At 62.7% G+C, this 13478-nt stretch overlaps 1 protein-coding gene across 1 annotated transcript; it reads left to right on the top strand.

Moving 5' to 3' along the window:
* The first annotated feature begins 1259 nt into the window (after positions 1–1259).
* Positions 1260–11263, top strand: PTPN9 (protein tyrosine phosphatase non-receptor type 9). The gene is made up of 13 exons (XM_068410317.1): positions 1260–1298; positions 4403–4546; positions 5038–5127; positions 5241–5365; positions 6124–6229; positions 6845–6955; positions 7199–7527; positions 7930–8023; positions 8129–8198; positions 8642–8720; positions 8966–9116; positions 9224–9431; positions 9712–11263. Exons 1-13 carry the CDS (start codon positions 1266–1268, stop codon positions 9936–9938), a joined length of 1767 nt encoding a protein of 588 aa, XP_068266418.1. The 5' UTR covers positions 1260–1265; the 3' UTR covers positions 9939–11263.
* Positions 11264–13478: the final 2215 nt, after the last annotated feature.

The raw sequence follows: 13478 nt of genomic DNA, 5'->3' as shown, positions 1-13478 counted from the left end.
CGGTCCTCCTCGGCTCAACAAAATGTCCCCCTGTCCTGGGGCCTGGCTTTTCGGTGGGGCCGCTGCTGTGCAGCACCGGGCCCTGCTCCCCCGGGGTCCCCTCGGGAGGAGCGTCGGGGCTCTCCATCCAGGCGCTGATGCCTGCGCCCAGCCGGGGAATGCCGTGCCGGGATTGTAGGGGAGGGAGAGCGAAGAAAGGGCTGGAAATCCCAGGCTCCTGCTTGCTCAGCGGGAAGCCGCACGCCTGCTCCTGCTGCTCGTGGGGGAAGGCTGGAGGACCGGGAGGGGAGGACGATGCTGCCGGGAAGGGCTGGTGGGAGAGGCGAGGCTGCGGGGCTGCGCCGGGGAGCTGATCCTCGGGGCAGGCTGACCAGGTCGCTGCTCGCACAGTTTGGGGGTACAACACACACCCAGAATAAAAAGACGACTGAGTTGGGGCCCCGGAGAGCTTTGCTGGGCGGTGGGCTCGCACACAGACACGGCACGGCCTTCGGGTGTCCTCTAAGGTCCCTCGTGAGCCCGGGTGCGAAGGTGCCCCGGGCTGGAGGGCAGAGCCCTGGGGGGGTCTTCGGGCGCCCTTTCCCCTTTCCTTCTCGGACGCCGGTGGGTGTCGGGCCGGGCTCCCCGCCACCATCTTAGCGGCGGTGCGATCGCCAGCCGGGGGCCGCGACGCCCTCCCGGGCTGAGCCGAGCCAGGCCGGGGCGGGGAGGGAGCAGCGGGGCTCCGCCGGCTCCTCCAGCTCCATCCCTCAGCTGCCGGCCCCCCCGCCGCCGGGGAGGGCTTCCTGTCCCCCCGCCTGCCCTGGCCGCCTGCCCGCCTCCCTCCCTCCCGCCCGCCGGGGCCGGGCGAGCGGAGCGCCGGGAGGGGAGGGGGCTGCGGGCGCTTCCTGCCGCCGCCCCCGCCGGGGCAGAGCGGAGCGGAGCGGGGCGGGGAGCTCAGCGCGGCCCGGCCCAGCCGAGCGGCGCTTCCCGGGGCCAGAGAAACTTCCCGGGGGGCTGCGAGAGAGATATATATATATATTTTTTTTTTTTCCAATTTTTTTTTTTTTTTAAATTTATTTTAAATTTTTTCGGCACTTTCGGCGGGGACCCCGGGGCGGAGCCGCCTTCGCCGAGCCTGCGGCAGCCGGGAGGGGCCGGTGCCCGCAGCGCCGCCGGTCCCCGGGGATGGGCTCCGGCGGGGCGCCCGCCGCTTAGCCCGGCTCGGCACGGCCCGGCCCGGCCCGGCCCGGCACACCGGGGACAGCGGGGCCGCGCCGCGCAGCATGGCCGCGGAGCTCAGCGCCGAGGAGGAGCAGGTAGGTGCCCGCCGGGCTCCCCTTCCCCGCGGCCGGGCCGGGCAGGACCCCATGCGCTGCAGCCCCCTCTCCCCATTTTTTTGGCTGCCCCTATTCGCAGCGCTGGTTGTGCCCAGCGGGGCGGTTCTCCCCAAGGAGAGCCCCATTTGCAAAGCCCCCCCCCAATCTCACAGCCCCCCCATCCCCACAGCCCCCCACCCGCAAAGCCCCCACCCGCACACCCATCCCGGCAGGGCGCACAGCACCCACCCCAAAGCCCTCTGCAGGGCCTGCGCTGTGGGTGTCAGGGCGAGCAGGGGTGCTGCAGCGTGGGGCTGGGGTCATGCTCCCCCCCAAACTGGGGTGCCCTCCCCCACCGGGGCACCGGTGGCCTCTGGTCCCCGCCGCGGGCAGGCTGGCGTGGGGATGCGTGTGCGCGCTCTTCCCACGCCCCAGGCCTCCCGTGACGTCCCGGCTTCCTCCGCCGGCCTTGCGTCACGGCGGGAGGATGTCGCTGGGCTCGGGGAGCGGGGCCCGTAACCCAGCTGGGGCGCGTCGCGTGGCGAGGACAACCTCTGGCTCTCCCCTCCTTCGTCCTCATCCCCAGCGACCCCCACCCAGGGCCACATCCCACTGGACCGGGATGCTGGGCACGCTGCCTCGAAGCCAGGCTCCCCTCTGCCCCGCGGCGATGCTCAAGCTGGCCAAGGGCACGGCATCACATCGGCCACCTTGGTGGCCTCGGGGGCCGCAATGCGAAGGCGAAAGGGACCGGATGCTCAGTTTTCTGTTTATTTGTTTGCTTTTCTTTTTTAAAACATCCTTCATTTCAACAGGGAGGTTTAGGAGGGTTGGTACGGAGACTTCGGCTTCCCAAAACCCCCGTGCCCTCGCAGGGAGCGCTTGCCCGGAGTGGGAGGAGTCCGTCCCACAGCCCGCGCTGGTGCTGGGGAAGCGCAGCCCTCCCCGGCTTTCTCCTCCACCCCACCTCCCTCTTACCAGCGCCGCTCCTGGGAGCCGTACTGCAATCTCCCTGGTAATAAAAGCTCTAAGAGTGGGGAGCATTTGTGCCCCATGTCCCCGCAGGTGCCTGTGGTTTGTGTTTCCCCTTCCAGCAAACGGGGTTTTAGAAGACCTCGCTCTGGCAGGGGGGCTTGGTTTGTGGTGGGGCTCCCCCAGGCAGTGTCCCAGGAGAGGGATCCGGGATGTTTGGGTTGTGGGGGAATATGGGATGGAGGAAATGAAGGGCTATTTGCAATAACGGCTCCAGGTCTGGATCATCAGAGCGGCGTGGGGGAAGGCCACCCTCGGTGCTGCCCTCCATGGCTTGGAAGCCAAAATAGTGGAAGTTTCTCTCTTTCCATGGGTACGTGGTGGTTGGGGCTGGGACATCCCCCTCCCTGGGACCATCAGGATTTCCTCCACTCACTCCACTCTCCCCCATTACTGACAGCAAGCCAGGGAGGGAATTCACCCCTCTCCTCTCTCTGCCAGCCTCGGGATGTCTCCTGCTCTGTAGGATCTCTGCAGTTCCCTCCCCAGCCTATCCCAGAGGGACCAAACCGATTTTCCTCGGGGTTTTTCAGCCCAGCTGCGATTTTCACAGCACTTATTTCCCCCTCCCCGGGCTGGAGAAGGGTTTGCTGCCTGCGCAGCCACGGGGAGGAGGGCTTGAAGAGCCGCCGTGTTCCTGCCGTGGTGGCTTTGTCACTTTGGGATCGCGTGACGTGGGGTGGGTTAGGTGTTGAGGAGGGAGACCTGAACCACGCGTTGCATCCTCTCCCTGCTGCCACCATGTCCTTCGGGGCATCCTTCCCACCATCTCAGGGCATCCTTCCCACCATCTTGGGGCATCTTTCCCGTCTCAAGTCGTGGTGTCGGCTCTGGTCTCCATCCAAGGGCACTGGGAGTGTGCCCGGCGCTCGCCCCCATCCCCATGCCATCCTGCGCTTGCTGGGGAAGGAGCATCTCTGCTGCTATTCTGGGTTTGTGCCTCCAACCCAGCCCTAGCTGCTGGGCAGCTGGGCGCCCTGGGGGCTCCCTGGCCAAGGAGGGGTACAGCCGGCCAGGTTCCTCATCTTACTGCCCAGCAGAGCTGCTCTGCAGTTTCAGTCCAGCCGCTTAGAGCGATAAACCCAAATGCTGCCTTAGCTCAGGTCAGGGCTTTTGAGTTTTGCTGTGGTGGCAGTGTTTGCTTAGCTTATGCGTAGGGTGTATTTTTATATACGTACGTGTGTGTGTTGTGTTAAGGCTGGAGGTGGTTTCTATATCGCCCCATTTATTTTCCTGTCCCTCTTTGACAGAGGAGGAATCATTAGGTGTTTGGGCCACAGAAGAGTTGCTTTTGTTTTGGCAAAGGGGAGGCTGTTGGAGGTGAAGCCATGGGGATAAAGGCCATCTTGTGAGGATGGAAAACCCCCGTTTTGGGGTGTGCCCGGGTGGGAGCGGGGCGTTTCGGGGCCCCCCTCCATCCTGCCCGCGTCCTTTGAGCAGTACGTGGCGGAAGGCTGGGTCGTGCTGTCCCGTCTCCCTCGGGGCACCTGTATGGGACAAGGGGGTCAACACACAGCAGAAAGCAAAGCTGCTCCCATTAGCACGGCTGTTCGGAAGGCCCAAGCCCACACAGCTTGTAAAAATAATAGTTTTGGGGGTTTTTTTGCTCACCTTCAGGGCTTTAAGCCATGGTTTCGGGTGTGTGCGGTGCCGGTGCTTTGGGAGGGGAGTGTGCTCGTGTGGGTTGTCCCCGGTGTGTTATGGGACTGTGGGGAGCAGTGGGAGCAGCCTTAGACCCTTCTGGACTAAACCCTTCTCATCTGCAACTGGCCTTACTGGGTGAGCTGGTCCATGTCCTGTAGCACATTGAAGCGGCAGCCCTTGATGCCAGTTTGCCACCTGTAAAGTCCTCCTTGGCCTCCGTCTCCGTCCCCACTGCCCTTACCCCCTTTCCCAGTACCTGCCACAGAGCTCCCCGCTTTGCCCCGAGGAGCTGCTGGGTTTGCCAAGCCCTGCTCAACCCCTGCCCACGCACCGAGGACTGTGTAGCTCCCACCACAACCAGGGATGCTCCTCGGGCACTCTTCCTCCTCTCACCCCACCTCACTGCACACCCCTCGTCTCTCCCGCAGGCGACCAAGCAGTTCCTGGAGGAGATCAACAAGTGGACAGGCCAGTACAATGTGTCCCCGCTCTCCTGGAACGTGGCCGTCAAGTTCCTCATGGCCCGCAAGTTCGATGTCCTGCGAGCCATCGAGCTCTTCCACTCCTACCGGGTAAGCGAGCAGGGCCGGGATCTCTCCTGCTCTGCGAGAGATCTCTGGTCCCCAGGAAGACCCTCCCCTTGCTTTCTTTTCTTTCCCCTCCCTCCCTTATGGGTTTTATCTGGCTGGAAAATCCTTTTTCAGCCAAAGCGAGTCACCATGGAGATGTCGCCGACCCCGATCTCCTCCCCTCCGCTGAGAGCAGCGTGTGTGCTCGCAGGGCACGCTCCCAGCTGGCATACGGTGCCCGCAGAGCATCTCCCCGTACACAAAGGATATATACACACATATATACCTTTCCCATCGTGGTCTTGCAAAGCTGCTCCTCCCCGCGCCGGGGGTTGTGGTGCTGCAGCTGGTTGCAATCCCCTGCTGGAAAACGGGGAGCAGAGGTTTCCCTGCTGGTGCTTCCCTCGGAGGGCTGGGTGCCCCACGGGGCCGCGGTGGTGGCTGGAGGGCTGGGGTGCCTGTGCTGGCCCTCACGCCGGCTCCCTGCCCTGCAGGAGACGCGGCTGAAGGAGGGCATCGTGAAGCTGAAGCCGCACGAGGAGCCGCTGCGGTCGGAGCTGCTCAGCGGCAAGTTCACCATTCTGGTAGGTGGGGGTATCCCCTGCCCCGAGTTACCCCAACCAGGCGACTCGTCCTGGCTCTGCTCCGCACGGGCGTCCTTGGGTGCCGTGGGAGCCTGACGCCCTTTCCTTGCCAGAGCGTGCGGGACCCCTCGGGAGCCTCCATTGCCCTCTTCACAGCCAAGCTGCACCACCCCAGCAAAAGCGTGCAGCACGTGGTGCTCCAGGCGCTCTTCTACCTGCTGGACCGAGCGGTGGAGAGGTGAGCCTGCCTCCGCCGAGGTACCGCGTCGTGCGGCGGTGCGTCCCCGGGGACCCCCTGCCCTCCCGGGGGTGGGGGGAGATGCTGCTGCTTGCTGGGGTTTTGATGGAATCCATCTGAAAGGCTTCGCGAGGGAAAAATGTGCCTGTGAAATGTGAATTCCTGAAGGTGAAATTGTGGCTGAGGCTGCGTGCCTCCTGGTGTCCCCTCTCTAGTTAGGGCAGAGGAGGGGTCACTGCTCCCTGAGGCTTGAAATTCCCTATTTTCCCCTGGTTTGAACTCGAGCCAGTCCTCCCCGTGGAGGCATTCAGCAAGGGAACAAAACCCCTCGAGCTCTTCGTAGCCTTTCCCCACCCACGCCCAGGTTTTAGTTTAGCAAAGCCCCCCATCCCTGCAGCGGGGAGGAGGCAGCCCCGCTGCCGGCCAGACGTAACGTGAGCCCTGCCAAAAATATACAGCCGGGATGTCCCATTCATCCCGCTGGGCTCTTTCCGTTTCTGAACTTACCCGTCGCAGGCAGTGGAGCTGAGACAGGCTTAAGACACGAGCCAGGCTTGAATAAGGGTTGTAGGAAGAGGTGGTGGAGCAGCTGGGAAATGCAGAGGCGAGCTTTGGGTCCGTGAGCCCTTCTGGAAGTGCAGAAGGGGGTTTTTTGGGGTCAGCAAGCTGAAGATGAGGTTAGTGTGGGGCAGATCTGCTCAGGCAGGAGCTGAGCGGTTGGATAGTGTGAGGTTGACAATATCTTTCACCTTTCTCAGCTTCGAAACCCAGAGGAACGGGCTGGTGTTCATCTACGACATGGCGGGCTCACAGTACACCAACTTCGAGCTGGACCTGAGCAAGAAGATCCTCAACCTGCTGAAGGTACCGGCCGGGGGTGACGTGGTGTCCGGGGACGGCGCAGGGGCCACTTGCTCCTTGTGTGGTTTTGGCGTGAATTTCCCCACCGGACCGCGCCGACCACGTCTGGGCCGAGGAGCACCGGCTCCAGCCCCGCAGGACTCGGGCAGGCGTTGGGAGCCTGCCAGGCCGGACCCGGCCGGGGCTGCGGTGTCGCGCGGGTGGGAGGGGATCAGCTGTCCCTGTGCCGGATTCCTCTCGCAGCTGCTGGCAACGCTTTTGGGAAAACAGATGCAAATTATTTTTTAATCGTGTTGGCATTTCGTGCCTCCTCCCTTCTCCGGAAAAAAGAAATAACAATAAATATTGGCCGGGGCGTGTTCTGCTCATAAATCCCAGCTCCCAGGCTTCACCTGTCCCCTCCCGAGCCAAGCCCTCTGCCTACCTAATTCCAAGGAAATAATTTGTCTCCATATCAGAGCATAGAAATAAGCGCAGCTGCGTGCAAGGCACGTTTCGCCACCCCGGGGTCCCTTTGGTCGTCACCTCTGCTGGGGCACGTCCCCTCACCCCGGCAGAGCGCGGAGCGGGGCTGGCTCCTCCCCGACGGCGTGGATGTGACCCCTCTCCTGCCCGCAGGGTGCTTTCCCAGCTCGGCTCAAGAAGGTTTTCATCGTGGGAGCGCCCATGTGGTTCCGCGTGCCCTACTCCATCATCAGCCTGCTGCTGAAGGAGAAGCTGCGGGAGCGGGTGAGCGCGGGGCCCTCCCGTCCCCCCCCGGCACGGGACCATCGGCGGGGAGGGCTGAGGCGGTTTTTCCCTTTGGGATGGGGTGGTGTAAGCAGCTTGTGCAGGAGGAAAGGGAAACGTAAATCCCTGTGCTCAGGCAGTCCATCAGGACCGCACCAGACTGTTGGCATCCTTGTCCCCATCCCCAGCAAACTCTCTCCGTCCTTCTTGGAGTCACCCCTGCTCCTCCTCTTCCTCCCGCAGGTGCAGATGGTGAAGATGTCGGAGCTGAAGGAGCACCTGCCCCGGGAGTGCCTCCCCGAGTACCTCGGGGGGTCCCTCAAGCTGGACCCTCTGAGCTGGAACTGCCGGTTCCTGCCCCAGCAGAACGGGCACCCTGACCCCCTGGATGAGCTCATCCTGGTGCCGCTGGTGGCCCCCAAAGATAACGGCTCCGTCCACGTCCCCGGGCCCAAGTCCGTCACCCTCCAGGAGCTGCTGGATCACGTCAGCCACAAGCAGAAACGGGGCATCTACGAAGAGTACGAAGATATTCGGCGCAGGAGCCCGGCCGGCACCTTTGTCTGCTCTTTGTGAGTCGGGGAGAAGCAGCTGGGTGTGGGCGAGTGTTGGGGGGTCCCTCCCTCGCTCCAAAATCTGGGTCCCCCCCTCCCTGTGCTTCTGCTGCTCGGTGGTGGCCCCTCTGCCTCTTTGGGGTGCGGTGCTTTGGGTTAGCAATGGGGCCCCCCAGCCTAGCGATGCTGCCAGCCCCCTTTGCGGCTCCCGCAGCCCCCGGGGGCAGTGGGCAGCCACGAAGGGGACAGCGGGGACGAGGACCTGGCCAGGACTCTGCTTCCCGAGGCTTTGGCCAGGTGATGGCAGCAGAGCCCAGGCTACGGGCGCCGGAGGCTTGCGCAGAGGGAGGGATGGTGCCTTTCCCTTCCCGCCTGGCAAGCATCCCTGCTTCCCTCTCCCCCCTCTCCCCTGCCTCCCAGGGCACCCTACAACCAGGAGAAGAACCGGTACGGGGACGTGCCCTGCCTGGACCAAACTCGTGTCAAGCTGGCGAAGCCGTACAGCCGCCCGGAGGTGAGCCAGCCCAGGCTGGGAGCTCGGGGTCCTGCCGGGCCGCTGCAGCCGTCCCGGCCCCGGGGCTCCGCAGGACTCATCCTGCGCGTGCTTTTCTCTCCCCAGCTGACCGACTACATCAACGCCAGCTTCATGGATGGCTACAAGCAGAGGAACGCTTACATCGGGACGCAGGGTACGGCCCCGAGCCCCTCGGGGAGCCACCAAGGGGGTTATTTTGCTCCTGCCCAGCAGCAGCCACCGGCTGATAGCCCAGGAGGAGGGCACTGCCCAGCCAGTCCTGCTCCTCTCTGCATGTATTTAGACCCCCGCTAGCAGCAGCGATGGCAGCCCCCTCCTCCTGCCTCTAACCCAGCCCCTGGCTTTGCCCCATCTACACAGGGATGAAGCAGCAGGGAGCAGAGACGGGGGATCGGTGCTGAGCCGTAGGGATTTGGTGCTGGGGGGGCGATCGGTGGCAGCTCCAGGGCAGGCTGGTGGATCCACACTGGGGTCTGTCCCCAGGGGAAGGGGCTGTGGTCCCCCGGGGAGGGCGAGGAGGGCTGGCAGAGGCTGCTGGACAAAGGGGCTTGCCTAAAGCCATCAGGTTTTGGGCTGACGCGCGGGCTGTCCCCGCAGGGCCTCTGGAAAACACCTACGGTGACTTCTGGCGCATGGTGTGGGAACAAAACGTCCTGGTGATCGTGATGACAACCCGGTGAGTGCCCCGGGCAGGGCACAGCCCTGTTTTTCTTTGCAAAACGTTGGATGAGCAGCGCTGTGCTCCCTGCAGTGACCCTGCAGCCATGGTGCCAGCCAGAGCCCCGCGGGGTGGGGACACCACATCGGGCATGGACTGTTTGGTCCCTGTGGGATCCCCAAGGGACCAAGGCCAGGTGGCACGGGACATGTCCCTAGCAGGGTGAGGAGGACATCACCAGTTTGTCCTTCTCCTGCTCCCAGGCTGGAGGAGGGAGGCAGGAGAAAGTGCGGCCAGTACTGGCCCCTGGAGAAGGATTTCCAGGTGTGCTTCGGGGCCCTGACCATCACCAACCTGGGTGTGGAGAACCTCAACCATTACAAGAAAACCATCCTGGAGATCCACAGCTCAGAGGTACGTGGCCGCAGAGGCCTGGCAGGGGATGGCATGGGGGTGCCGGAGGTCCTCTGTGGCCAGAGGCAGAGCAGGGGAGAGGGGCTAACCCCCCTGCTTTCCCCCAGACCAGGGAGCGGCGGCTGGTGACCCATTTCCAGTACCTGAGCTGGCCAGACTACGGCGTCCCCTCCTCCGCGGCCACCCTCATTGACTTTTTGGGGGCCGTGAAGCAGCAGCAAAGGGTGGCGGTCAGCGCCCTGGGACCTCGCTTCAAGGGTCACCCCGGGGGTCCCCCGGTCGTGGTGCACTGCAGCGCCGGCATCGGCAGGACAGGTAACGAGGTGACCCCGCTGCTGGGGCAGAGGTCTGGGTGGTGGGGGGGTATTTCCATCCCCTGGACCCATGGTGCATTTGCAAGCTGGTTGATGGGGGCTGCGTGTCCCCAGGACTCGCTGTCGGACCTTGGGACATCTCTACCCAGCTTCTCCCAATGCCCGTGGTCTCGTGCGGGAGGTCGGTGGGGGGCTGAGGGCCACCACTGCCCCGCTCCGGTTCTCTCCAGGGACAGCGGTGGCTCTTTGGTGGCTGACGCCATTCCCATCGTCGTCCCCAGGTACCTTCTGCGCACTGGACATCTGCCTGTCCCAGCTGCAGGACGTGGGCACGCTGAACATCTACCAGACGGTGCTGCGCATGCGGACCCAGCGCGCCTTCAGCATCCAGACCCCCGAGCAGTATTACTTCTGCTACACCGCCGTCCTCGAGCACGCCCAGCGCGAGGGCCTGCTGCTCGCCAACCACAGCCGCGCCGGCCACGACAGGAGCTCGCCGGGACACTGAGACCCGCCGCCTCCCCGCAGAACCCCCCTTCCCAGCCTCCCGGGGCCGCCTCCGTGCCCGTCGGGACGCGGCGGAGCCGTCGGGACGGTGATGCCGGGGCGCGGAGGCTGCCGCCCGTCCCCACTGGTCGCACTGCTATCGAACCGTGCCTTACTCGAAGCCAACGGAGCTGCCGCCCGCCCCGGGGGGTGGAGGATGGCGTGGGAAGAGGCTCTTGCTCCTCTCCACAGTATTTCTGTTGGGGGGTTTGTGGTTTGGGGAGGTGGTTTTCTTCTCTTCGAGGGTTTTTTTTTTAATTATTATTAATTTTTTTGTTGTTGTTGGGACCATCTAAAATGTATCTAGAGAGGGGCTTTGCAAAGCCCTAGGAAATGTATTATTTCCAGTCCTGCCCTGGCCTGGGGCTTAGGAAGAGGCGCCTCCTTCGGTCTTACCCGCCGCTAAGCCCGTGTGTCTGTATGTATGTGTGTATATAATATATCCTCGCTGTGCCCGCCCCCGGCTGTTATATAGATACATATGTACAAGCACCCGTTCAGCAGCTCCTGGGGGTCCCTGCTGTCCTGCCCTCTCACCGCAGTGATCCCTGGAGCGGTGAGTTTGGTCCTGGCTCTGTCTTGTCTTCCCCCCCCCACTCCTTTTTTCCCTTTCCTGCCCCCCGACTCCTCGCGTTGGGACCCGGTACCCGCTCCCGTAGGAGGCACAGGGATGCTCGCCTGTCCTCATCTCATCTTCCCCATCCTCGTCTCCTGCTGGGAGAGGGCAGCTCTGCTCCCAGGAGGAGGATCTGGAGGACTTTGGCCACGGCAAGCAGGTTGGCCGGGGAGGGAAGGAGCTCCCGGTGTCCCCTGCCCCTCGGGGCGTCACTAGGTACGAGGTGATGGGGACGGGGACCGACCGGCTCTCCGGGTTGCCTGGCTGTGGGCCCAGCCCGGCGGTGAGTCACGGGCTGGAAAAGTGCTGAGCAAAAAAAGCCAAAACGCTGGGGAGGCAGCGAGCCGACCGCTGGGGATAGGGACGGCTGCCCCGCTCCCCTGTCCCCTGCCACCACCCCTGCCCCTCCGTGCCACCCGGGGAGCTGGGACCGGCAGCGCCTGGGCCTCGGTAACTGCATACTGTAATAAGCTCTCTGAATGTGTATATTCTTATTTTTTTATAATCTTGGGGGGGGTGGTTTTTTGTTTTGTGGGGTTTTTTTTGTATTTAACATTAACTTGATCCAAGCCAGAGCCAGAAGTATTTGTAAATGTTCCTGTTTTGCTCTCGTTCAGAGAAACGTTTTTGTTGTCGTTACTTTTTTGGGTTTGGTTTTGTTTTTATTTGTATTGACATACAAATATACTACCAGGGGACCAGTCCTCTGAGCTCTCGTGGTGGAGTTGGTCAGGGGCAGGAGAGGGAGGGAGTTTAGGGCATCAGACACCCTGCGGTCCCCAAAAGCAGGTAGGATGTGCGTGGGGCTGGAAGGCTGAGGGCAGCAGCTTTAAGAGCCGGCCAGCCCGCTCCTGTCCTGGGTGAGGCCCTGGCAGAGATAACCAGGCTGTGGGCAGCGTTCCTGGGCGGGCGGGATAACGGCAGGAGGGAAGGCAGCAAGGTGGGCTGTGCCGTACACAGCCCTGTTAGCTGCGGGGGGTACAAGCTGCCCCCTCACGAGCTTCTGCCTCTGTTCCCAGGGCCTCGCCGAGCCTCAGAGCATCAGTCTCCTGTCCTGCTCTGAGCAACGGCCCCTTGGAGCCTCTTTTTCTTCGCAGTGCCCCTTTCTCCAGCTGTCCCCTTCCTCCTGTCTATTTTTATTCATAATTATTTAGGGGTGTCGGCCACCCTGCTCAGCAGGCCAGGAAACCAAACCTCTGCCTGCAAGAGCCTCCGGGTGCAAGCGATGCTGGTCCCGGAGCAGCAGCCACAGCCTGAGGCTTCGGGGCAAGGGAAGAAAAGAGGTGGCTGGTGCAAATCAAGCCCTAGAGACAGCGGGAAGAGCACGTACCCCAGAGCAGAGCAGCCGGCCCCGGCGAGGCTCCCGGGCGAGAGGAAACGCCGGCGGGTGGGAAGAGCAGCACCTGTGTTTGCTCAGCTGGAGTCTGGAAAAGGCCAGCGCCTTTCTGGGACGGGCAGAGGGAGACGCTTTCCCTTGGGCTGCAGGCATGGGACGGCTTGGCCACGCCAAACTGGGGCCAAACGTGGGCCAGCAGGTCCTGCTCTGCAGCAGAAATAGGGATTTCGGTGGAGATGTCCGCTTCACACGGAGCCGAGTGTTACTGGAAAGTAAAACTGCGGTGTTCGAAGAGTGGTGGGAGAAAGGGGCTGCTGAGGGCTGGAAGCAGGTTTGCTTTGCCCTGCCTGCGGCATCTCCCCCTCCCTGGAGTGCCCTAGGGCTGGGAGGGACGGGGGGCAGTCACCACCGGCAAAATTCACAGTGGGGACATCCTCAGATGAAACGAGCCCAAGGATGAAATCCAAAGCACTGGTCAGGGCTGGAAACGGGGTTTAAAGCCATTGCAGGGAAACCCCAAAGCGGTGATGCCATCCCTGTGCCCACCTCTCATTTGGCCTTCTGGGTTTCTTGGCTGCCTGCACACTGCCTCACTAATTACGATTACTTTAGTGCTCGTTAATTTGCCCAGCGCATGTTGAGCCCTGGGAATTTGGAAACAGCCTGGCTCCGGAGTGCTTCATTTCTCAGCCCTCCTGCTTCCTTGCCACCAGCTTCCTAGGCTTGGGCTCGATTCCCAGCGCCACAGCAGCTCGTGCAGGTTCAAACACCCCCAGCCAGAGACCTTTCAGCATCTAAACCAAGCTGCAGCTCCAAGGCAAAGAGGTGAGAGAGATCCTCCTCTGCTGTGTCTGTCTGTCCTGGCAGCACTCGGGGGCTGCCCCCTCCATGCCCTGGCCCTGCTGTTTGTGAGACCCAGGGGCTGGGAGCTGAGAAAGGGAAAAGCAGCTGGAAAGGCAAAAAACCACAAGAGGTTTTGACCTTGTTTGAGTGAAGATGCTTGAAATACGTATTTTAATAGAGGTTTAGAGCGGGTGTGTTTTTATTTTTGCCCCCTGAGCACACTCTGGATGAGCAGCAGGGCTGGTGAGACCTAATCCGAGGCCAGGCCTGGCTCCTCCAGCCTTGACCTGAGGCAGGCAGGGGGGCTGGTGCCTGCAGCAGAGGGGAAGCCAGCAACTCCCTCCACAACTTTGTAAGCGCCGGGAGGGAAAAAAAAAAAATAATTAAAAAAAAAAAAATTAAAACCTGTAGCTGCTGTCCCCTCTCCAGCTCGTGTTTTATCGACGGCAGAGGCGACTGGGTAGTGTTTGCGGCGGGGCCGCAGGGTCAGCTCCCTCCCGCCCGCCACGGCGAGGCCTCCCCCTCAGCTCCCCCCACACACACCCGGTGGGCGGCCCCGCCGTGACGATCGGCATCGCGGGGCCAATCCGCCCCGGGGGGAGTTCCCCTCCATTCAGGGCTCCTCGCCTGCGCGTTAAGGGTATGTAACAGCTGCTGCTGCTGCTTCTTCCCCCCCCGCGCCTCCCTCCACCCCACGACAGAGCGGG

Source organism: Nyctibius grandis, chromosome 11 (genome assembly GCF_013368605.1).
Source record: "Nyctibius grandis isolate bNycGra1 chromosome 11, bNycGra1.pri, whole genome shotgun sequence".
Taxonomy (NCBI): Eukaryota; Metazoa; Chordata; class Aves; order Nyctibiiformes; family Nyctibiidae; genus Nyctibius; species Nyctibius grandis.
Note: the sequence above shows the minus strand (reverse complement) of the source record. Positions and strands in the feature narration are given on the sequence as shown.

Bases quoted from the DNA above. Each gene is read 5' to 3' on its own strand.
- PTPN9 (XM_068410317.1), top strand. From the start codon at position 1,266: ATGGCCGCGGAGCTCAGCGCCGAGGAGGAGCAG. The intron at 8,721-8,965 runs GTGAGTGCCCCG...TCCTGCTCCCAG, and splicing joins GTGATCGTGATGACAACCCG to GCTGGAGGAGGGAGGCAGGA. The intron at 9,432-9,711 runs GTAACGAGGTGA...CGTCGTCCCCAG, and splicing joins CGCCGGCATCGGCAGGACAG to GTACCTTCTGCGCACTGGAC.